The sequence below is a fragment of the Nestor notabilis genome, unplaced genomic scaffold, assembly GCF_000696875.1.
Source record: "Nestor notabilis isolate BGI_N333 unplaced genomic scaffold, ASM69687v1 scaffold11672, whole genome shotgun sequence".
Classification (NCBI taxonomy): Eukaryota; Metazoa; Chordata; class Aves; order Psittaciformes; family Psittacidae; genus Nestor; species Nestor notabilis.
In genome coordinates this window covers 39,633-64,290 of record NW_009917003.1, presented here as the reverse complement: position 1 = coordinate 64,290, position 24,658 = coordinate 39,633, and the positions used below count along the sequence as shown (strand labels likewise).

At 41.3% G+C, this 24,658-nt stretch overlaps 1 protein-coding gene across 1 annotated transcript; it reads left to right on the top strand.

Annotated features, from left to right (window-relative positions):
- Positions 1 to 486: 486 nt before the first annotated feature.
- Positions 487 to 23,615, top strand: LOC104413785 (trifunctional purine biosynthetic protein adenosine-3-like). Its single transcript, XM_010024874.1, has 21 exons — positions 487 to 631; positions 1,434 to 1,529; positions 2,155 to 2,329; positions 3,928 to 4,039; positions 4,317 to 4,376; positions 5,252 to 5,377; positions 6,635 to 6,722; positions 8,103 to 8,188; positions 8,682 to 8,850; positions 11,496 to 11,727; positions 11,860 to 11,954; positions 12,684 to 12,793; positions 14,801 to 14,999; positions 15,584 to 15,835; positions 16,116 to 16,268; positions 17,580 to 17,786; positions 18,746 to 18,886; positions 19,207 to 19,337; positions 20,756 to 20,897; positions 22,114 to 22,229; positions 23,343 to 23,615. The coding sequence occupies exons 1-21, from the start codon at positions 487 to 489 to the stop codon at positions 23,613 to 23,615; spliced, it is 3,108 nt and encodes a 1,035-aa protein (XP_010023176.1).
- Positions 23,616 to 24,658: the final 1,043 nt, after the last annotated feature.

Genomic DNA, 24,658 nt, shown 5'->3' with positions numbered 1-24,658 from the left:
TAAAATCTGTTTCAAAGACTGTCTTTGCCATTTATTACTGAGGGTGTTTGCACTCATAAAAGTTCCTAGACTGACTACAGTGGTTACATTTATCAGGTAAGTTACCTAGAGTATTTGTATGAAACTTTCAGTCCTGCCCTGTGTAGTTATGCAAAGGACTTGATGAGACCTTGTCATGACAAGATTATTTCAGTCTGGATACTTAAGAGAGGAAATCTTGACTATGCTGAAACAAGTGGAAAAAATTCTCAGTGATTTCATTGTTGGAAGTATTTAAACCAGATGTGAATGATGCCTCCATCCAGTGACACTACTGGTACAGTTACTTTGTTCAGATGTCTTATAGACACCTTTCTAATACAAAATGGGTTGATATTACTTACCAGTTACGGGTGATGTAGTTTCTATATATTTGCTTAATTTTTCATGGATTTGTGAAATAAGTAGATAGTGGTACATATGTTCATTCTGGGTTTGCACAGGTTCATGGCTGATCGGGTGCTTGTGATTGGCAGTGGAGGCAGAGAGCATGCGCTGGCCTGGAAGTTGGCCCAGTCTCCACATGTAAAACATGTGTTTGTTGCTCCAGGAAATGCAGGAACAGCTGACAGTGGAAAAATTTCAAATTCAGGTAAAAAGGGAGAGGAAACCCATAATACTGTGTCAAGCAATCAGTAAAACAGAACTGAAACAGTTTGTTTCAGTTGGCACTGACCACACTTGCATTAAGTTGGTAGGAGATAACAACTACTCTTTTCTTTTACTGGTACCACTAATTATTTAAGGCAGATAGTTATTTTTCTGTATGTTTTGTTTCTGAATTTTAGAACTGCCTAATAAAACATTGTACTATATCTATTTTTAGCCTAGCTTCTTAAGATATCAGGCTTACACAAGACTCTGTATTTCTCATCTCTTTCTTCCCACTGTTAGGCTTGAATTCACTGGCCAATTCACCAGCAAAACTTAACAGAGGAAATGAAGGCTTAAAGTTACTAAGTTCTGAATAGAAACTCCTCTGGTGTCTACCCAGGCTGCTCAGCTAAATTTAGGTACCTCATGCACTGGCATTGAGTAAATCTCTGCTCAGATGTTAAAACTGAGTTTCTGTATGAACTTACCATTTTATTTTTTGAAGTTTTTGTTCTGTTATGATAAGCAGCTTTAAAAAATTTTCATTGATTACATACAGCAACTAAAATGCATTAAATAAGTTAGCAGATGGGTATTAAAACAGTAGCACAAGTTGCAAATGCTCACTGTTGCTTCTGGACTCTGTTACTATTACATTGTATGTTTTACTTTGCCCTTCATGGACTGTTTCATTATTTTAATCATACTTACTAGGGAGACAGAACAATGACATTCTCATCTCCCACCTCTTCTTTAGGCTTTACAGTAGTAACTTAACTATATTTCCTTTTCCTTTTTAGCTGTATTGGTGAGCAATCACACTATTGTTACTCAGTTCTGCAAAGATCATAACATTGGACTTGTGTTAGTTGGAGAAGAAGCTCTTCTGGCAGCTGGTAAGCCTAAAGTAAATTGACAGTAAAAATCAGCACCTTGAATTCTGCTTTAAAATGACTTCTTTCAGCTCTTAGGACACATGCTGAATTAATTAAACAGAAGAGCAAGAAAATTTGGATTATCTTGGAAATGTAAATTGTAGTCACTTAAAACATGGCTTCATAGCTGTACACTGCTTTTTGCATGTTAGAGATCAGGAGAAATCATGCAGGATCAGGAACTGGTAATGGTTACAAGTATTCTTGTGTCTTCTGCTCTGCTTTCCTTTATATAAAGAATTTTCTTGCAGTAGTTCTCATGTTGTTGCTGTGTGCAGTAGTACCAAGACCATCACTTGCATTTATTGTGCTGCAGTAAGATCTACATGTCTTAAATAGTGAACAGAAGTACCAGACAGTCCTAACAGTAGTTGTGGGGTGGTTAGTAATGTAAAGAGCCAAAGTTTAAGCTTTATTTACTTTTAAGAAGTCATTGGATATGCAGAACTTCAAGGATGAGTTAGCTCTTCTGGGACAAGGAAAAGTGTAACAGTGTGCCAGAATGGTTATGTGGTTTTCCTTTTGTCAAAATGACTTGGTGTTTCCAAAAAGACAACTCGATTCTTTTGCTATTTTTGGTAATCAGGGATTGTTGATGACTTGAGAGCAGCAGGAGTTCGATGTTTTGGTCCATCTGCAAAAGCAGCCCAGCTGGCATCCAACACCACTTTTGCCAAAACCTTTCTGGATCGACATAGGATCCCAACAGCAAGATGGAAAGCCTTCAACAATCCTCAGGAAGCTTGTAGGTTTATTATCAGGTAAATATTTTGATACTGGAAACTCCTGTGTCAAGTTAGCTATGCATTTGGCCTTCACCCATCATAGTTGCCTAGAACTTGGTAACTTTTCAATTGTTCTCCTTCTGAAGTAGCTACTGTATGAATTAGTTTTGTAATTAGAGGCAGACAGTGAAGATGCGGGGAACTTAAACTGATTAATCTTTCCGTTCACAGGTCACAGTTCTTCCCTTTCATCAGCTTCCTCAGGATGCTAGTTAGCATTTTAAAAGACAGAAAAATTGTGACAGAAAAATATTTCAATACATCTTTCTGAAAGGGTAAGAATCATTTCTACACAGACAGATATTAGCAAAATGCTATCTGTGGAGTGATTTGGGAGGTACTGGTCAAATACAACTTAAGGAGGATCCTCCTGTTTCTTCAAGGCTTGACAGCATCTCTCTTACATGGAGAGAGAAAAGTAACTGCATATCTCTGCAATTGTTTTGAGCAGTAATACCTCTGAAGTCACTGGGGATCCTTTGGGAAAGTAACTTACCTCTGTGGCTATTTTGGTCCAGTCTCACAGCAGCTGCTGTGTTCAGCTACACTCGTCTGTGGCTGTGTGTTGGTTTCAGGGGCTTCCTGTCTTTGCTGTCATGTGCTACATGTGGTATAATCTAGTGGAAACTTTTCTTTTTTTTTTTTTTGGTAAGAACAACCTTTTCACTGACTTTGCTCTGTAATGATGTTTAGTCTATATTAGGGCCAGGTAGAGAAGCAGGCCAACAACTTGTATGTCTGTAAGCATTCATAAGACTCAAACAGGAAAACTGTGTCTCAGGTCAGCACAGGGAGATGTGGAGAAAAGGAGCCTTGTCTGAGCCTGCTTTGGCTGCTTGTAGCAATCTAGGGTTGAGATTTATCCTAATATAAATAGTGATGTGGAAAAGAGGAATTAGATGTTGGGTCAGAAAACAGGCTAGTAGTGTGTAGAATCAGCTCTTCAAAACGAACACAAGCTAAGAGAGGAGAATGAATGAAGTGTAGTTTAACTATGTTTAACGTTACATGCTTTTGTTCTTTCTTTTCCTTCTATATTTAGTTTGTGTTTAAGAGTAAGTGGAGCAATTCTGGGGATAGTGTTAATACACTGGTTCTAGTATATCCTTTACATGCAAGACCTAACTCAGCTTTAACCTTCCAACCCTTGACAGGACTTCCGTAGTGATTTATAGGATTATGTATTGTAATCTGGTGTTGTAAAACTATAAATCATCAACGAGTTTGTCTTTCCAAACCTATGACAAGAATAAAACAGTAATCCAACTCAGCGAAAAGAGGAAAAAACTGCAAGGTGTTAAAGTTCAGTGACTTCTCCAAGGATATGCACTGAGCCGGTGCCAGAAACAGCAACAGAATTCATGGATTTCTGGTTCACAGTCCTGTGCTGAGGGCTATGAAAGTCCATTCACCTCCATGACAAGATGGGCTAGCAGGGAGCATGTTTTTCTGACATGTTAGCTTTCAACCATTCAGAAAAAAAGAAAGACTACAGGAGGCATTCAGCTTAAAAAATTATAATTTCATTGGATACAATAGGGATGCCTGAATCTCATTTTTGCTTTCATTTAAAGCACAGACTTTCCTGCACGAGTAGTACGGGCAAGGGGTCCTGCTGCTAGAAAAGAAGTGACTATTACAGCCAGCAAAGAGGAAGCCTGCAGAGCTGTCCAAGAGATTATGCAGGTGGGTAAATCTTTAATTAATCAGTGGGAAATACAATTCTTGATCTTATGTAGCCTGTAAATTTGTAATTTTGGCCACAGGAAGCAAGTATTTAGAGGAGAAGCTTGCCTGTTTAACTCAAGAATTTCTCTGGGTATCATCCTCAAATTCCATTCAAACAAGCCAGACTTTTCCTGTATGTTGGTTTTGGGGTTTTTTCTGTTAAAAGAAAACGAAGAAATGATTTAGCCAATAGGTGTCGTGTTTGCTAACTGAAGACATTTGTTTTTTTGTACAGGACAGACTGTTTGGAGAGATGGTTGTTGTTGAAGAACTTCTTCAAGGGGAAGAACTTTCTGTATGTGATGGATGGTGTGGTTAAGTGCTTTTATTCTTTGGCATTGCTACTATGCTCTACGCATAAATGCATGAGTTCATTGTTTCAAATAGGTTTTCTGTTTTATTTGCACTTATATAAATAAATCTGCAATCTAAGAACCTTGATATCATAATAATCAATGCATGTTCTCAGTAGAATTTTCTTCTACATTAGCCATAAAATTGCAATTATGATGATCTTTTTAGGTTGAAAATGATCTTTTTTCTTTCCCCAAGGTGACCTGAAAATGTGTTTGCATGGACTTTGTCTTGGTAATTCTTGTTACAGCAATAACTTTGTGCTGATATTTAGTGCCTATTTTAGTTAGCACTTTCTTTACCCTGGATTACTCTCAGTGTCAGGATAAAACTTATGCATGCTTACTATATGCCACATGAAAACTGAAAATGAGTTCTTTGTGCCGGTTTTGTCCTGCACTGAGAATACCTTACACTAGTTCAGATCTGCAAACACACAGGTTTAACTTGAAACCTGAATAATTCTGTCCAGTCAGTGAAGACCATTCCTGTGCCTTAAGGTAAGCGTATGTTCACGTGACTGATTGATAGGTCAAGAGTTAATTAATAAGAAAGGAATTGTTATGAGGGCTACTGTTTCTCTTGATTATTTAAACATGGGAAAGAAAGCTCAATGAATCCTTCAGGTCAGTGGGCTTGCAGTAGAATCTTGCTGCAAGTGGATTCTATTGATTTCTGTCTTTGATTCTATTGATTTCTATCTTTGATTCTTAAATTTTCCTGGTAGAACTGAGCCTCAGGCTGTGGACCAGCAGCGTTAACTTCTCTTAGGACAGGACATTGTCACTGTTTTGTGTTGTGTGCATCTCTTAACAGTGCTTGTGCTTCACGGATGGTGTCACTGTTGCTTCAATGCCCCCAGCCCAGGCTCACAAACGATTACTGGATGGCGATCAGGGTCCAAACACTGGAGGGATGGGAGCTTATTGCCCAGTTCCTCAGGTACAGCAGTCCTTCTCGTCAGCCTGCAGTAAGGATCACATCTGTGGTTAATAGATCTTCCTTAGGGCTCGATGTTGTTTCTGTCACATAGGCCAGATTTCTTCTGGAACTGATTGACACTGCTTGTATAAGAGCAATACAGAGCTCAAACTTTATTAGCCATTCTTCAGGATTTAGTGAGCCAGTATTCTGAGGAATTGTCTCTGAACTTTTTCATTATTCCTAAACTCAGTGTTTCTCTGCTGCTATTAGCATCCCTTGAAATGTCCCTGCAAAATTCCCCAAGTGCCTGGAGTCTTTGTGTCTTGAGCATAAACTTGTCTTTTTTCTTGTTGATTCCTAAAGCTGACTGTATATGACTAAATGTGCTTCACAAGTATATTATTAGTGTTTTTTTGCTGAGAGTACAGAAACAGTCTTGCTGTGTACAGCTTAGGTTTCCTGTGTCTCAAACCTCCTTAAAATAGGCTTTCTAGAGAAAGAACCAAACAAAAAATCGAGAGGCAGAGGGTTAGTGTAGTTGTCCTTCAGACAGCAGCACCCTAATGGAAGGAGTGCAGTGGCTGGGGTTGGAGAGATGAAAACATAGCTGAAGCACACACTTACCCCAGTGTCGTGGTTTAAGCCCAGCCAGTAACTTGGAACCACGCAGCCGCTCGCTCACTCCCCCCATTCTTCCTCCCCCCACTCCCCAGGGGATGGGGAGGAGAATCGGAAGAATGTAACTCCCACGGGTTGAGATAACAGCACTCCAGTAACTAAGGTATAATACAAACCACTACTGCTACCACCAATAATAATAATGATAAGGGAAATAACAAGGGGAGAGGATACAATTGCTCACAACCTGCTGAGCGATACCCAGCCCGACCCGAGCAGCGATCTGGGCCTTCCGGGTGACTCCCCCCAGTTTCTATCCTGGGCATGACGTGCTGTGGTATGGAATACCCCTTTGGCCAGTTTGGGTCAGGTGTCCTGTCTCTGCTTCCTCCCGGCTTCCCCTCCTCCCTGGCAGAGCATGAGACTGAGAAAGTCCTTGGTCAGAGTAAACATTACTGAGCAACAACTAAAAACATCGGTGTTATCATCAGCGTTGTTCCCAGGCTGAAAGTCAAGAACACAGCCTTGCACCAGCTACTAAGAAGGAGAAAAAAATGACTGCTGTAGATGAACCCAAGACACCCAGTCCTTTCAGGTCCTATGAGGTAGTTCACCAAAAGTCATCACTGTCTCAATCAGTTTGATGTTGATCATCAGGTTCCAGAAGTTCTTCTGCAGAAAATCAATGACGCTATCCTTCAACACGTTGTTGATAGTATGAGACAAGAAGGAACAGCATATGTAGGTAAGTAAGCATTCACCTGAAAAACAAAGTCATACCAAGGTTAGTTTCACTGTTAGAGATTGCTATTGAATTCCAAATTATTATTTTTTTTTTAAAGAAGTTAATTTTTCCTGCAGTATTAAGCCTCACTGGTTTTACTTTATAGCTCTTCCTTTGTAGAGAAGAGTTTCTGTCTTTTCTCCATAAAACAGACTGCATTTTTATTAAATATTTTTTATTAAAATTGTTGCAATCAAACTCTTTTGTATTTCAGGGTATAATATATACTTCAATTGTACTGTTCACTCCTATAAACAGCAATGTAAATTTTCTTAAGATCTTTGTCTTTAGGCTGTCTTGAAAAAGGCAGGTGTTGCTCACAGCTGTCACTAAAAGCCAGTGGCTGCTTTTGGTACTGAAGAGGGACTGAGGACTATTGAGATCACACGCATCCAGAGAGTTATATTCCAGCCTGTGATGTGTTCTCTGCTTATTGGTAACTTTTTTACAATGCCCAAATCTGCAGTAAGAATGTAGTGAGTGTTGAGCATTTTCATGATGATGGTGGAGGACCTGATGCTTTATGGAGTTTAAAATCTAATACTTGTTACTCTCTGGCAATTGGTTTTCTGATTATACAGTGAAAGACTTGCTTTAGATCACCATATGCATAAATGTGTGTTGCAGTGGAAATTACCCAATACCAACTTCAATAAATTTTTGTTTGATTTTGTTTGTTAACAGCAATACTGAATTACTGGTTCAGTATTTTTGCCTGAAATACAGAGTTATACATCTATATTAATGCATAACAATAGTGTACTTAATGGTAAGAAAATCACAAGGTCTGTGTAATGAATGGGATTTTATGGGAACTGGGATTTTTTTATCCTGTCAGTTCCTTCTGAGGTCTGAATGCCTGCATTTAGAGAGCTGTAGCAGAAGGCAGAACTCGACTTTCTGATGCAGAGAGGTTACTTTCTGCTGTATTTAGTCCAAAATGCAATGGAATATTCCTCAGGTTGCTGCTTCCCATTTCATTGGTTATTGTGGAATTTTTATGACTTGCATATAAGTGCCTGCAGAATCCTTGCTCCTGATTCCTTATGATTTGTAGAAATGCATCCCACATTCCAAAATACTGTGTCACATTTCGTAGAATCATAGAATAGTTTGGTTCGGAAGGGACCTTCAAAGGTCATCTAATTCCAACCCCCCTGCAACAAGCAGGGACATCTTCAGCTAGATCAGTTTGACCAGAAGCACACCCAGCCTGGCCTTGAATGTCTCCAGGATGGTATGTCCACCATCTCGCTGGGCAACCTTTTATATTTAATTTAAAGGAATTCTTGAAAAAGAAGTGTTGAAATTAATTTGCTTGGCTGTGTTCTTTCTGTTCAGGTGTGCTGCAAACAGGTTTAATGCTTACCAAAGATGGTTTGAAAATTTTAAACTTTAAGTGTCAGTTTGGTGACCCTCAGTGCCAGGTGAGTAAAAGATACCAGCAGCTTCAATATGCTTCATTCTTTTACTTCTGAGTGTTCTAGCTCAGGGAACTAGGGAGATGTGTGCCATGTCTGAATTTGTATCTTGCTTCCCCTGAAAGTGCAGATCTGAATGTGAATGTCCTAGACAATGTATGAGGTGACTTAAAATTGTGGTTAGTCAGCTTCTGGGAATTATTAGTTAAAGACTGTAACTTGAAGAGCTGTTCCTCAGTTTTTATTTTTCTGGATAGAAGCAGAATGGGAGGGACCTAAATTCATGTTCCTTCTACATAATCTCACATCTTACGTTTGTAAATTTATGGCTTTTGCAAAAAGATGCTGCAAATTAATGCTCACCTGTAGCATTCCAAATTTACTGGTGTAGATAAATAAAGTATTTTCAGTTTGGCAGGTACAGTTTACTCTATTAATTGAATTTCAGCAAGTCAGCAAAATAAAAATTAACTTCTATCACAATGGAACTTTTTTGCAGGTAATTCTCCCACTGCTTAAAAATGATTTTTATGAAGTGATTCAAGCAATAATTGATGGCAAACTCTGCAGCTTCATGCCAGCCTGGTCAGAAAATAGTACAGCTGTGTGTGTGGTCATGGCAAGTCCGGGATACCCGGGAGACTATGACAAAGGCATGGAGGTAACAGGTAACGGCAGTAGTACTTCAGTAGGTTTGCAATCTTCTCCCAGATACCTGTACAGCTTTCTTCCATCCCACCCCTCACACCCTACCAGAGTCTGCTTCGATGCATCACTCCTCGTCCTTGTGGAAGTGATAGCTGTTCAGCAAGATCTTGTGAATGGAGCATATGCCTGTCCATACATTTAGCTCAGGGGCTAAATGTTTAAAGTTACATTATTCCATAAAGCTCTCTCTGTAGCTGGTTACTGCCATAAGAAGTTGATGGGGAATTATGTCCTCCTGGAACAACTCCAGTGTGTCCACGTGGAGTACTTCCGCAAACTGCTAGAAACATGGGCTGCAATGTTGTAAGCACATGACTGCTTTTTCCTAGCTTTGCTCTCTTGCCAGCAGGTCGCACTATCTTAGCTAATGCCTGACGAGTGATAAGGGTGAGCCTTGAGGACCTGTGGCCTTTAAAATCGGAGCAGTGCATTCCCCCGTCATCAGCGTGGTTCCTTCCCTTGTGCAAGCCAGCCAGGGTCATTGCTGTGTAATAGTAATAACAACCTCTTCACGGGGCTGAAGGGTTTGGAAAGGTGGGCTTGTGGGCTTTAGATCAATATTCATTTTATGTGTTAAAATTATTGGGTTTTAATATCTTCTTGTGGTTCAAGCACAGCTGGCAACTTGGAACCGCGCAGCCGCTCGCTCACTCCCCCCACTTCCTTCCTCCCCCCGCTCCCAGAGGGATGGGGAGGAGAATCGGAGGAATGTAATTCCCACGGGTTGAGATAAAAGCACTCCAGTAACTAAGGTATAATACAAACCACTACTGCTACCAATAATAATGATAAGGGAAATAACAAGGGGAGAGGACACAACCGCTCATCATCCACCGACCGATACCCAGCCCGACCCGAGCAGCGATCTGGGCCTTCCGGGTAACTCCCCCCAGTTTCTATACTGGGCATGACGTGCTGTGGTATGGAATACCCCTTTGGCCAGTTTGGGTCAGGTGTCCTGTCTCTGCTTCCTCCCGGCTTCCCCTCCTCCCTGGCAGAGCATGAGACTGAGAAGGTCCTCGGTCAGAGTAAACATTACTGAGCAACAACTAAAAACATCGGTGTTATCATCAGCGTTGTTCCCAGGCTGAAAGTCAAAAACACAGCCCTGCACCAGCTACTAAGAAGGAGAAGAAATGACTGCTATAGCTGAACTCAGGAAATATCTCATTAAGATTTTTTAAATGTTGAAAAACAGAGGGAACTGTTGCAGAACTATTATTTCCTTCATCCTCAGCTACTGCCTTGCCAGTCCAACACTGTGCCCTGTGTAAAGCAACCCAGACAACTGATCTGGGCCGCCTTATTTTCATCATAATTCCAGTTACCCAACATCACCCAGGGAGAAGGTCATGTTATACTGCTTTTTCCCTTGTTGAGATTTCTGTTGTCACATTCTCTTCATCCCCTCTCCTCTTCTAATTCCCTTGTTGTATTTATTTGTTGTCAGTGATATTCTGGGGAACTCTGCATTTCTCTAACTGTAAAAGTCCATACCACATAACTGAATGAATCCTTCTGCTACTGAGCTACCGTTCACTAGTCTGACTCAGGAACTTAACTTTTTCCAAGTTGATATTCATATCTTTAGGAATGAGATGATATGACCTCCCTGCTTGTTAATCACAAAAAAACCCAGTCGAAACAATGAAATTCAGTCCATTTATTTATTATTATACTTCAACCTCTGGAGTTGTGTGGGTTTTATTATTTTTTCCGTATATTTCACGTTGATTGCCACATTTTAATGGCTTAACGAACATTTTATTCTGGAGTATTGCTTAAAGCATGATGGGAAGGAGTTAGGTTTCCATTGCTGCAAGGCAGCTGGGGCTCAGCTTTGACCTTGTCAGGGCTGTGCTGTGGCAATGTAACACGCTGTACTTTCAGCAAGTATAAAGGTCCTTTTTGCTCACTTATAAAATCTATCTGGCTGATAGCAAGGGGGAAACTGCTTTGTTTTGCTTTTTCCAGGTGATGGCAGCAGTTCCTCTTTTTCCCTTATCCTCTCCTTCAAATACGAAACTGAAAACCCCCTGAACAATTTTGCTGCCCTCTTAACAGGAAAATATATGGAGAAAAATGAAAAGAACATACGTTAATTATTTTATCTATTGGACAGCCACCTGCAAGTGTCTGTAGAGCATAGATTCCAGGTGTGGAATTGTGTGGAGTGGGCACTGCAGAATAGCTAGGGAAGTGCTGAGGTAACATTAGCCTTAATGATTTAATGTCATGGAGAGGGAGGAACCCAGGCAGTAAACTGTGATTTTATGCAGGAAAGCTCTACACAAATTACTCACAATTACAATATACAGCACAGCTTTGCTCTGCTGCAGGGTAGTTATATGTCCTGTTGTGGCTCCTGGATCTCTTATTTCTGTTTCTATATCATCTGTGTCATTACTGGATGTCTCAGAAGGGAGTCTTAGGGTCAAGTGGAGTGGGATACTCTTCACCGGTAATGCTGTTTCTCAGAGGGAAGTTAACGTGGGAAACTTCATTGTTGTTCTCCCTTGTCTGAAAAAAAGACCTCAATCTTTGCTGCTTTGCCAATATGGTATGTGATTTAAAAATACTCAGAGAATTCCTTTTGCTTTTGTAGGGCTGCTGCAAGCCAAAGAGTTAGGGCTGCAGGTGTTCCATGCTGGCACAACGCTGAAGGATGGCAGAGTGGTGACAAGTGGTGGCAGAGTCCTCTCCATTACTGCTGTTAAGGAGGACCTGATGAAAGCACTGGGAGAAGCCAACAGGGGCGTAACAGCCATACGTTTTAAGGGTGCCACTTACAGGAAGGACATTGGCCATCGGGGTATACAGCTTCTCAAGCAGTCTCTGTATGTAAGCAAAGGCACTAGCAGAAATAGATGCTAGTCCAAAGTTTTATATCTGTTCCCATTTGTGTGCTTAATGACGATCTATGCAGAAAATATCACTACTGCTCCTAGCGTGTCCTTTACTCTCTACAGGGGTCTAATATACAAGGAGAGACATATGGAAGCTGTAACCAGTGATGTTTTGTTTCATCAGCTGGAAACATCAGTTGTAAGTGGTACCAGATCAGGTAAGACTGGGAAGAGTCTTTGCATTTCTATGATACATTGAATGGAACAGAACTTTTTTTCCCCAGGAGGTGAGCAATGCATTCTTGGCATTGAAACTTGAGCTCGACAAACTGGGCTGGGGTCACCATGAAGAAAACTCTCACTTCTTTCTCATCACTTCTGTTTTACTTAGTTAAAAAGTAATTGGCTTACCATGGAGATGACTGCACTTTCTCAACGTTAATCTAGGGAACAGAATAACTCCTGGATTAATGGAATGGAATCTGTCAGTGGACAGAAGTGATCCTGTTGACTGCATATACAAGTACAACATCCAAACAGTTATTAGGGTGTGTCTGACAATCACTGAACATGTTATTTGCTCTTCAGACTATGTCCTTTCCTCTTAGCACTGATCTACTGAGGAAAAAATCTTGTTGATTTTTTTCCCCTTAGAATAAAGTAACTACATAAAGAAAAAAGGTGAGCTGTTAACTGTTTGGTAAAATGCTTAACTTTTGCTGGGCCAAATCCATAGGTCAGAAATACATAATAATAAAGATCTACTTATAGCACCATGAAATATGTGACTTTGGGGTCCATGCCTCATAAAGCTGTGCGTGTTTCTGTCAGTGGACACAGTGCTGTTTTCTCCAGGAAATCATAATTTGCTGCACTTTGTCTTGGGGGAGTGTTTTGGGTCTTTTTATTTCCCTTAAAATGATCCTTGATATATTTGTATGTGGCAGGCTGTCATTCAGAAGTAGGAGGCATTGCCGGTTTCTTTGACTTGAAAGCATGTGGTTATGAGGATCCTATCTTGGTATCTCAAACCAAAGGCCTTGGACCTAAACTGCAGGTAACTCGCAATTTGACTGTAGCCTGTTATCTCTCAAGACTGTTTTAAACAACACAGCCAATTGCACCATCTGAACCTTCCAAGCATTATAACTATGTCTCAAGTTCTCCACAATGGTCATTTGAGCTTTGTAGATAATTGAGCAAGGCCTGTGCATATCTTACTGAGAATATGAGGCTCTGGATATGTTGTGATGAAATGATAATAAAACAAAAAAATTAGCTATGCACTTGAGGAATTAAGGAACAGAATTTCTGCTTTAAAACAGAGGGCCCATTGGCTTCGAGAAAGATCAGTTCAAAGGAGTACAGGGGAGAGTTAAAATGGTAACTGTCAGCTTAATAAACCATATACAGAGAAGTGGCACAATTGCCTTTGTCAAGGCACTGGGGAAAAGAGGATGGAAATAAACATTAAAGGAGAAGAGAAGCCAATAGATAAAGAATGCTAATTACACAAAACACATAGGATAAGTTGAGTCAGGAATATATTTCTATGTTGAAGCAGAATAAGGATTTCACTCATCAGAGACGTGGAGGTCTGAGGCTGCCTTTCACTGGTCAAGCACAGCAATTTGTCTTGTTTCAAGTTGTTGTTTATACCTTTAGTAACCGGATGATGTGGTGTGGCTTCCTGCAACAGCAAGAGACTGAACATAATAATCCAGAAGGTCTTTTGCAGTCTTACATCCTTGGACACCTCTGAGCGTGGAAAAATGATTGGTGCTGGCTCTTGTGAGTCTTTGTTCCAACTGCTTGGCAGAGAAACATTCCCAACTGTGCTTACACAGACTGTTCCCAAGACTCTTCCTTGGCCAAAAAAAGTTGGCTGATGCCTATACAAATTGTTACTAGATCAGTGGGAGGGAGATGCCATAATGCAACAAAGGAGACGGGATGACTGGTTTCCATAGCACTTCTAAATCTAAATCTAGCCAGTGAAAGAAACCAGGCTTGCAGTCCAAACTCAGACTGTTTTGGTGCTGATCTGTTACCATTTTGAAGTCAGTGATAGCATGTATCTGCATTTTTCCCTTGCCCATCTTTCTGTAGTGGATTTTTCTGCACAGGTGTAACTACACTGGTAGAGCTTTGTCAGTAAGAGGTAATTACCTTTAAAATTTATCCATACATTTGCAGTCTTTGTCCTTTTTCAGACCCTGAAATGGTAACTGAAAGAGGTGAATTGCACAGCGTGGGCTGGTGCTGTGCATCTACAAGCAGAATTGCTCTAGTATAGAAACTTCTGCTTGTAATAAAGTAGTGTAAATGTTTCCACTTTATAGAAGCCATGATGTCTGAATGAGGTTTCATCACTTGTAGGATGCGAACACCTTGATAACTTTATAAAAACCAAATCACAGCCTTCCTGAGGGAAATATTACTGCTCTGTGAAAGACCTGTCTTTCGAAGGCACCTACAGACCAGGCCCATGTTGTTGTCTGTGACATGAGTTGGTTGAGATCAAAAATTTCCTTGGGAATTGTGGGAGTGAAGAGTCTTGTTCCCTGTGGACTGTTAAGAAAACTACTTAAAAAAATTGTTTCAGTTTTGCTGCGTAACCCAGTGAAATTAGTAGGCAGAAGTAAAGCAAAACACACAGTGATGTTTTAGCAACCTGATCTTATGTTCTGAAGTTGCTAGGATGTTCTGTAGGTTGAATATCCTGGGAATTTGTAATTGTGTTTAGACACCTCTTATCTGGATTTGACATAAATATTCCAAAAAGCAAATGAACGAACAACCCAAAATTACAATTTCTGGGTAGCTGGAGCTAGAATTTGAATTAATGTTTTTTTAAAAAAAAAACCAAAATAACTTTATCTTTCCTCTGCAAAAAGTGAGCTATTTTCTCTTGATTTAAACTAGATGATGTACCAGGTTGTTTTCTGCATGTATGTTCTATAGTGATTCTTTTCAGGGAAAAGGTTTCTGCTTATTTGGCTGATTAATATCGGAGTTTTGCATATTTCTTGTCACCACTGCTGGTTCCCACCATGTTTTGCAGATTGCACAAGTATGTAAAAGACATGACACCATAGGTCAGGATTTGGTTGCCATGTGTGTCAATGACATCCTGGCTCAAGGAGCAGAGCCTCTCTTCTTCCTCAGTTATCTTGCCTGTGGCAAACTTGATGCTGAAGTGACTGAAACAATCAAAGAAGGAATAGCTGAAGGTTGCAGAAATGCAGGATGTGCTTTCCTGGGTATGAACGCTCCTTTCCTTTGAGATTTGAAGATTCTGATGTTAAAATGATTACTAATGAAACAGGCTTTGTAGGCAGGGACAGTATGTGGCATTAGAACTGCTGGTTTCTGTTTGGTGGGAAAAACAGTCAAGCATTTGGGCTTAAACTCTTCCTTATCTGTAAAATGGATCAGTACAGAGGGATGATTTTTACTATTCATGCATTTGGATTCTAATTCTTGCTCATATATCCTTGTACAAGGGAGAACAAAGCTGGATGCCTCACATTGTTGAAGTGTTAATATGTTTTCATTCCCTGTCTGATACTCAGACATAGCAGGGAGATGCCAGATGAGTAGCATGAAATAATAATAAAAAAGTTTCTTCTTTTAATAACTTCATGAAGCTTTGTTTTGTTAAAGTCTTGAGATGAAGTAAGAAACTAAGAAGGATTTTTAAAATATATCCGAATGCATTTCTTAGGCAGTGTGTCTCTGCAACTGTCCTGGATACATTCCTTATTTTAGGAGATTCTGTAGAGTTAAAATTAACAATAAAACATACTAATAGGTAGTGCTGTCTGCTTTCTCTCCCCCCTCTTAGGCAGGGAGATAACTGAGGTGACTGGCATGTATTCTTCTGGAGAGTATGACCTGGCTGGCTTTGTTGTTGGTGCAGTGGAGCGAGGGCAGATGCTTCTGGGGCTACAAAGAGCTGAGGAGGAGGATGTGCTTATTGGTCTGGCCTCTTCTGGGATTCACGGCCGTGGCTTTAGCATCATAAGGAAGATTCTCTTAATGTCCTCCTTACACTACTCCTCACCAGCACCCGGCAGTTGTGGTGACAAGACTCTAGGTACAATATCTTTCTTCTCAAAAGCAAACCTGCAAATGAATTGTCTTCAGACATTTCCATAACTAGGTGCCGCCAAGGGTTGTTTACTTCAGGATAGCTGAGTTTTGGGTAGGTATGTGGGCTTGTGTCTACAGTTTTGGAAAAGCAGGCCAGCACTTTTTGCTACTTCCCAACATTGTCTGCCACAAAGAGCAGAAGAGAACCTGTTCAGAGAAGCATTCCCACTAAATACCTAATGACCTTCTAAACAAATTGATTGAATTGACACTTTTGTTTGCAGGAGATATACTGCTGACCCCAGCAAAAATGTACAGTCCATCTTTGCTGCCTGTCCTTCGCTCAGGGCACGTGAAGGCTTTTGCCTTCATTGCCGAGGAGGGGTTGCTGGAAGGCATCTCCAGAATTCTGCCAGAACATGTCAGCGCTGTCCTAGGTAAATATCAAAGATGACTGTATCTGTTTGACGAAGTTTATATATAGCATGGACTTGACTTTTCAGCTTCAGTTATAGAGATACTCAGAAATGTATATGTCTATGTAGTTGGAGACTGAATGACCCAGTCATTGCTTTTCCAAAGAACCTACCAAAAGTATTCCTATGGCAAGTAAGCATCAGCACTTGATGAGCACCAGTCTCCTGTTAGAGAAGGGAAATTTAAGGTGAGTTTGAAGGCAGCTCATCTCTAGGACAACAGGTGTTTGAGAAGACTGATTGTTCTGCAAGATATGTCTCCATACTAAACACTTCGACCATACAGGGAAGCTTGTTGAGAGAATTAATTTGCATGATTTACTATACACACACACACAGGCACACACACATTTAATGCAGTTTTGTGGTAGGTGGTAGCTTCCCCACAACAGATTAGCATTTGACATGTGTAAGTAAGCTAGAATTTTTTCTGTTGAAGGTGAAATTGGGCAAAGTATTAAAAAGTTCAAAATATTAAAGAAAACTATATCCATGCAAGTCCAAAAATATTGTGGAGAGGGGGAAGGGGGAAGGAATGGGCCTGTATGTCTGTCTGTATTTCTTGAAAATGAAATTAGAAAGGAAAGAAGTAAACCCACCTGGCAAGGTGATGCCTAGCTTGCTTGCCAGTGCCTGGAGCCACAGAGAAGATAACAAGCCCAAGGGATTGTTAGTTTCCTAAAGTGAAGTCACGATGTCAAGTCTGCACCACCAAACTTTCAACAGACAACCTAAGGCCATGCCTGTGTGAGTAGGATCAGTGTCAAAGCCTATCTGTGCTTTCCATGCATTTGTAGAACACTCAGCCCTGATCCAGTCTGCCCATCAATACAACTAAGTATAGACTCTTATACTAGTTATTGATTGTTTGAAACAGAAAACCAGGATCTGATTAAGTAGTCTAAAAAACCAGAAGATGATTTGGCCCATGGCTCCTTTATCTCTTACGGAAGAGATGTAAGTCATCTGTAGCTTTTTTATTCTGGTTGATGAGGGGTGAATACATTTTAACTCGCCATCATTTTGTAAATGTTCTTGTTAGAAAGCCTATAGAAGACTTGCCTCACACAAATTATGGCTAGAAACCTCTAGCTAAGCAGCACCTATAAATTTGACTGGAAGTTGGGCCAGAGTCCTCCTTGGACAGTATTCTTAGAATAGCAAGAATTAGTCTCTATCAGCTCTTCTAATACACCACTGTCACTATATATGTAATAAAAGACAAATAGTAAACATTTTTGGTGACCATATACACATTTCAATCATTTTCAGATGCTTTCAGCTGGAAGATTCCGGAAATCTTTTGCTGGCTTTACAGAGAGGGAAATCTCTCTGTGGAGGAGATGGCTCAGACATTTAATTGTGGGATTGCTGCAGTGTTGGTTGTGCAGAAGGACCTGGCTCAGCATGTGCTCAAGGACCTACAGCGACATGAGGAAGCCTGGCTGATTGGGAAAGTTGTTGCCCCTTGTGATACAGGTTAGCAGGTATCCTAATGGGAAAGGAAGACACTCACAAAAAATAAACAGAGCATGCTTTGATTCAAAGTGTAACAGATTCACCTGGTCTCACTTCAGAGAGGTTTCCACTTAAGGCTGTGCTGTTTATTTTTTAAGCTGGTACAGGATAAGTTTTTTTAGATTGTAAAGCTGTGAAGTGCTGAACATCTCCTGGGAGGCACCAGTTGCCATCAGTTTTCTAGGCACTGAGGAGACTCCCTGTTGCAAAGTTTGTGTAGTTTACATCTTTTTCCTGTGGTTTCACTAGGCTGGAGGCTGCTTGACACCTTCACATCTAGATTTCATTATTAAATACAGTGAGAAGTGAATGTCTTGTTTTCAGAGTCACAGTACTCTGAATAATGTCTTACCTAGGTACCTGCTTGAGACTTGAGTAAATCCTTCTGATGACGGTAAGGACTCAGACATTAGGTGGTTGTATTTTACCACAGTCATGGTGATCAACCCACCTCCTTTGCGACCCATTCCTTACTCACACTGATCCTGTGTAAAGATTGAGGATAGGCCACAGCTGTGTATAGTGTATGTGACTGTAAGTCTTCATTCTGGTGTGCCCATTGATTGACATGCAGCAAGACATGAGCCAAAATCCCTCTGAAAACCAAACAGCTTTGTTGGGGGAGCAGTTTGGGCAGCCAAAATGCAACATTATTTTTAGTGTGATTTTGCAACACAAAAGAAATAGGAAGACAGGTACACAATCCTGCGAGTAACACAAAAGAGATCAGTACAACTAGTGTGCGTTGGTTTGTTCAAGTAGTACATGTTTTTGTAGTTGAGTTAGTGCTAACATAAATTCACTGCTGTTAGGTTTTCTTTATTTGGAATTTGTATGATTAATAAACTATCCAAAGTAAATTTAGATGGAGAAAAAAAAATCCAAGGTATTTTAACATTTTCCTCACATATCTGGAGAAGGTTCTCACGTCGAAGTCGAGAATCTTCTAGAAGCTCTGCAGCTGAGCAGCCCCCAGCATCTGCTGAATAATGCTGTTGGTGAGAGTCAACACCAATCCAGAAAGAACAAAGTTAAAGTAGCTGTTCTCATCTCTGGAACAGGTGAGCTTTCATTTATCATCACAGAGATAAATGTCCTTACAAAGGAGTTGCGGAATCAGCCCTGATGAAAGTGCATCCACCTTGCTTGTTTTGAGTAGAGCCTATGGCGCCATCTAAAACCAAGGCTGTGTTTTGACTAGAAGTCAAGAAGTTTTATTGTACTGCTTAAACATGAGCTTTATGAATGCACAAATTCCTTAGTCCTCTTCTATTTGTGCAGTTGTTGGAAACAGATTTTTGTTAGATAGACGGGACTGAGAGCCAATTGTCAGTGACACAGGTGCTCATCTACTTCATGATGTTTGCTCTCTCCATTTGAGGCACAAATCTTGCTGCACTCATCAGTTATGCAAAAGAGCCAGGCAGTTGCGCTCAAGTTGTCCTTGTCATCTCCAACAAGTCTGGTGTTGAAGAACTGCGAAATGCAGCCCGTGCTGGAATTCCCACCAGGGTAAAGACACTCTTTTCCTTTCCTTTTTATGTTTCATGTTTCACTTCTGTTTAAAACTTTCACTGAGGGTGAGTGGATGTAGCAGAAAGCTGTTGAAATTACCAGTAGAGGCAGAGCTGAAAGCTGTCCAGTGCTCACTGGAGGCTGTGAGTCTTTCCCATCTCTTCAGTGAGTGCTACAGTCCAGAGTTAGGAATGGACTTAAAACTGCAAGTGCTATGATGATTTGGGTCTGAGACTGTAGCCTGTGCAGGTTCAAGCTTTAACTGAAATCAGTAAAACTTGAGGCTCTGTAAAACACATAAGCATGTTTTCTCCTTGGCTAATCCCTTCTTAGAAAAGACCTTAGTCTCAGGTTGTGCTCAGTCACTTTCAGTGGCACCATACTCATATTTTCTCTGCCTGTGGTCAGTACAGTAGCAGTATTTTACAGAAATTTTCACTGGTTTGTTTCATAAAAAGAAATCTAGAAAGGGGCTGCATTCATGTCATTGTGTTTGTCTAAGCATAGAACATGGCTTTTGAAAACATTCACCAATTTGGGATTTCAAATGCCACCCACCAGCACTCTTCTTTCTAATGTTAAATAAATCTGAACAGTCATCATGTTTGTACAGCTATGCACAGATGGAAATAGAAGCTCCCATGCATTAAAAAGTTTTCAGCAAGCTTCCTCAACAGCTGAGCTGGATTCATGATAATTTTTTTCTAGCAATATAAAGACTCATCTCTAGGGAAAAAAAAGAGTTACATTATGTCAAAATCCATTCACATTTTCATAGGCAAAAGCGTGACAGATTGTTAGCCCCTTATTTGAATGTCCTCATGAACAGAGTCAGGAATCAGTAGTTACCTTGGGAGCTGACGCTGAGGTGGAGTAGACGCTGAGGTGGAGTAGACATAAGAAAAGTTCCTGACTTCTCCTCCTCTTACACAGAATGTCTGGCCCGTGTGTTGTCTTTTTAGATGAGTTTGCACTTTTCAGTGAGCCACTACAGACTAACTGGTGATGGTGATCCCAGTGAGTCATTACTATTTTTACTTTAGCCTTTGGCTAGACATTCTGGAATAAGAGGTCAGTATCTACCAATGTGTTCTGCCTTATTTCCCTCTATACCACGTTACCCACATGTTTCTCTTTTCACAGTTGGCTTCTGTTTGTGCAGTTTTGGTACATGTCCTAGAAAGCACCCTGTGGGATACAGCCAGTGTCAGCTAGCAAGTGTTCCTGGTGTTCCCAGGAATGTTTATATGAATGTGAAAAATCACAATGTCCTGAATAATGTACCTACTTATAACTTTTTAAATCCTCAAATGCCCTGGAATAAATGCAGTTTGCTTTCCCTTGTTGCCCAAGCTGCTCTCATTCACATGAGGTTATTTCCTTAATATGTTTTTTGATGTGTTTTAATGTTTTAGGTGATTGATCATAAGTTATATGGGAGTCGCTCTGAATTTGACAGCACAATTGACCAAGTTCTTGAAGAATTTGCTGTTGAACTAGTATGTCTCTCAGGATTTATGAGAATTTTGTCCAGTCCTTTTCTCAGAAAATGGAAAGGTAAGAAATTAGAAATGCAAAAAAGAAATTAAAATGTGTATGCCTGCTCTCACCAGAATGACACAGTCATAGTTCTTTGTCCTTTGGTTAAATCTCTCATGGCCTTGCTGACACTGAGGTTTGCATGTTAATCAGTGGGTCTGCCCTATACTTCCATTTTTTCTGGCCAGTGGGACTGTGCTGGGATTCTGACTGTGCAAAGAAATGCTTTGTGCTGGCATAATGAGGAACAGAGGGGCAAAGTCAGGGTCACGGATTTGGTCTGTCTGCCTTCCTTCTGGGAAGGAGAAATGCCTGTGGACAGGCAGGAGTTTGGTTCTGTCTGCAGTAGGGGACAGTAGCATAACCATGTCATTCATCAGGGAGCCGTGCTGGGGACTTGTGCTGAACTTACTCCCTGCAGTTGTCACTCAGGAACAAGTGGGAGAGAGTCTGATCTCTCAGTTCATCTCCCTCCTGTGCTGCCCTGATGACTGCACATCATAGCATCACTCTGTACTGTGTGCTGCAAACACAGCCTTACAGCCCCCTGAGCAAGTGTGGCTCTGCCATGGGGCAGAGCTTTCTTTAGACACATTCCAAGCCAGCGGAGGGGAAAAACACACATTCCTCTTTCCTCTTGGCTCTGGGTGCCTTGTGTCAGCTCCCAAGGCTTTGCTCAGAAGTTACTCTCTCACTGTGTGGATTGCATTTGGACAGGCTTCTTTGGGAATTATGTTTCCTATGAAAATTACTTCCATCTGTGCAGTGTCTCTGCGTGAGGCTACAGTGTGAAATCCTTCACTTCCAAGCCCCTCTTCTGCAGCATGAGGGCCGGTCACCTGGTGAAGGAGAGACTTACCACTCAGTCTGGCCATCCACAGACACAAAAGCAAGTGAAGTCGTTGTCACTAACTGAAAAATGCTTGCCTGGCTACTGCCAAAGCCTGCACAGCATCACCTGTGTTCCTGGGAGAGCACGATTTCCTCAGATCAGAGCAGTGCTTTCTCAGATTGCCTTAGAGATCATCACACCATGTGTATGTTTGGCTTTTTAACCTGAATCTGAACATGCCCTGTTACATTCTGATGGCAGTTGAGACCATGTAAACTCCCGAGTGGTGCTCAGTGCTGCTATTCTGAACTGATGATCACATCTCACTTTTATTTTTAAAGGAAATTCAGTTCAAATTGATTTTTTTTTCCCCTCTTTTTCTCCTCTGATACTGATGCCCAGGGAAAATTTTGAATGCTTCCCCATCACTTTTCCCACCGATAAAGAACAGAAATGCCCATCAGCAAGCTCTGCAAAGTGGACTGAAAGTCACGGGCTGCACCGTGCATTTTGTCCTGGTAAGTGTCCTCTTGCCCAACATTGAGTAAGTTATGAAAAGGAATGTCATGGTTTAAGCCCAGCTGGCAACTAAGTACCATGCAGTCACTTGCTCACTCCCCCAGCCCATCCCGAGTGCGATGGGGAGGAGAAGAAAAAGAGGTAAAAACCTGGGGGCTAAGGTAAGAATGGGTTAATAATTGAAATAAAAGTAAAATATAATAATAATAATAATGATAGGAAAGAGAGAGGAAGGAATAAACCCCACCCCCCAAAAAAAGTCCACGTGATGCACAATACAATTGCTCACCGCCCAGAAAACTGATACCCAGCCGAACCTGAGCAGCCATCGGTCCCTTCTGGTTTATCAGTCCCCCCCCAGTTTCTATACTGGGCATGACGTGCTGTGGTATGGAATACCCCTTTGGCCAGTTTGGGTCAGGTGTCCTGTCTCTGCTTCCTCCCAGCTTCTTGTGTCCCTCCTCAGTGGCAGAGCATGAGAGACTGAAAAGTCCTTGGTCAGGGTAAGAGCACTGAACAACAACTAAAACATCTCTGTGTTATCAATCAGCACTGTACTCAGACTAAAGCCAAAACACAGCACTGCGCCAGCTACTGGGAAGAAAATTAACTCTAATTTAAATTAAAGAAAATATAAATTAAAGAAAATTAACTCCATTCCAGACAAGACCAGGACACGGAATTTGCTGTTTTCTTTTCTTTCTGAAGGCAGAAACAGGAAGAGGTAACAGGAATGTGTGGAAATCTTAGGATTGCTACCAGTAAAAACCGGAAGATGTGGGGGTTACATTGTGTTTGTGGTTTATTGAGGTCCTGTCTTCTTCCTTCATATTATGGTTTGGGGTTTTTTCAGTTTCTCCTACTCTCAGCAAACTGCCCTCTCAATCTTCTAGCCCGTGTCTCGCTTCCTGCTGTACCCCCTGGTGTAATGTAGGTACCCCTAATGGAGGTGCAAGCCTCTCTAGGTGTACTTCAGGCTTCCTGCGCACAACTACATACATGCATGCGGAGATCTCTCATGAGATTTTTTTCTGCCCTGTCCACATTGTTCATAACCTTCCCAAGACTGTTCACCAGCCTCTTCTAAAAGATTCCCAATATCCCCATTTCAGGAGGAATCTAGTCCGAAAGCAATGATCCACCAGGAGCCAGTATCTGTGAAGGCAGATGACACCGAGGAGATGCTGTCAGAAAGGGTTAAAGAAGCTGAGTGTCGGGCTTTTCCCATCGCCCTGCAGCTGGTGGCCAGTGGAGCAGTGCAGTTAGGAGCTGATGGTAAAACCTACTGGAAACAAGAGAGCCAAGGTCTTTGTCTTCAAGAAGAGAAGAGAGACTGCACATCCTCTCTTGTGGCTCCGGACCCTCAAGAAAACGACGTGGTGTAGCCAGGTTAACAAGTGGTTTGCTGTCTGCTCATCTTTCCTTCTTCCCTCCTCCTCTGTGCCCTTGATGTGCTTCTCTTTGACTGCAGGCATATCAGTGTCACAAGTTTCCATTCTGAGCCATGATCCCTTTCCCTTAGCTTGCAGCTTTAGTTACACTGGTTTTGCAAAATTGGCGGGGGAAGCCAAGTGTCGTTCCAGATTTTTCATTTCTTTGTTCTGTTCTTTCATCCATAAAGGAGATATTATGGTACAAATCAAAGAGGGGGCTTAAGCTGTAAAAATGGCCTAGTGCTTTAGAGGGAAATTAATTCCAGTTTTGTTGGCTGCATCACCAAGATGCAGAGCACCGAGAGCTTCTCAAAGCAACCTCAAACAGGAGCCGTGCTGCTGCAAGAGGGTGAAGAGGCCGGACACAGCCGGGCAGATCAGAAGTGAGGTACAGCCTGGCACAGTGTGGATTTGTGGGTGAACAAGCATTGGGAATGAATGCATTGTTCTGTGGGAGGAGGTGGGAGCCTAGAAGGACCCCATCCTTGTGGAGTGCAGAGGAGAAGAGGCTATGTAAACATGCAGCAGTGTGGGAGCCAGAGTGCAGTGAACTGCCAAGCAGGCGGCCAAAAGGCAGGGAACCTTTAGAAGGCAAACCAAAATGAAAAAAACCCCTTCATGGATTGTCAGTATGAGGTGATATTGCACACTGAACATACTACTGGACACTTTTGCCTGCTCCTTGAAAGGGAGAGGCACGGAGACGTTCCCAGAATTCCATATTAAAACATTTGGATCTTGAGGGATGAAAATCTGATTGGAGGGACTAGAAACACAGATTTCAGGCATTTTTCTTCCTTCATCTTTGGCATCGGCAGAACAAAACATGCTCAGCTTAACTTGCAGCAGCAGGAAAACCTCTTTTATTTGTTGACTGAATGACTGGTTTGGTCCAGAGTCACTGCTGTTAAATAAAACCTTTTCTGTGGAAGCTATTTTATAGCTGCCAGAATAATGACTTCCATGCAAGTAACAAACCAGAGGAAGAATGTTAG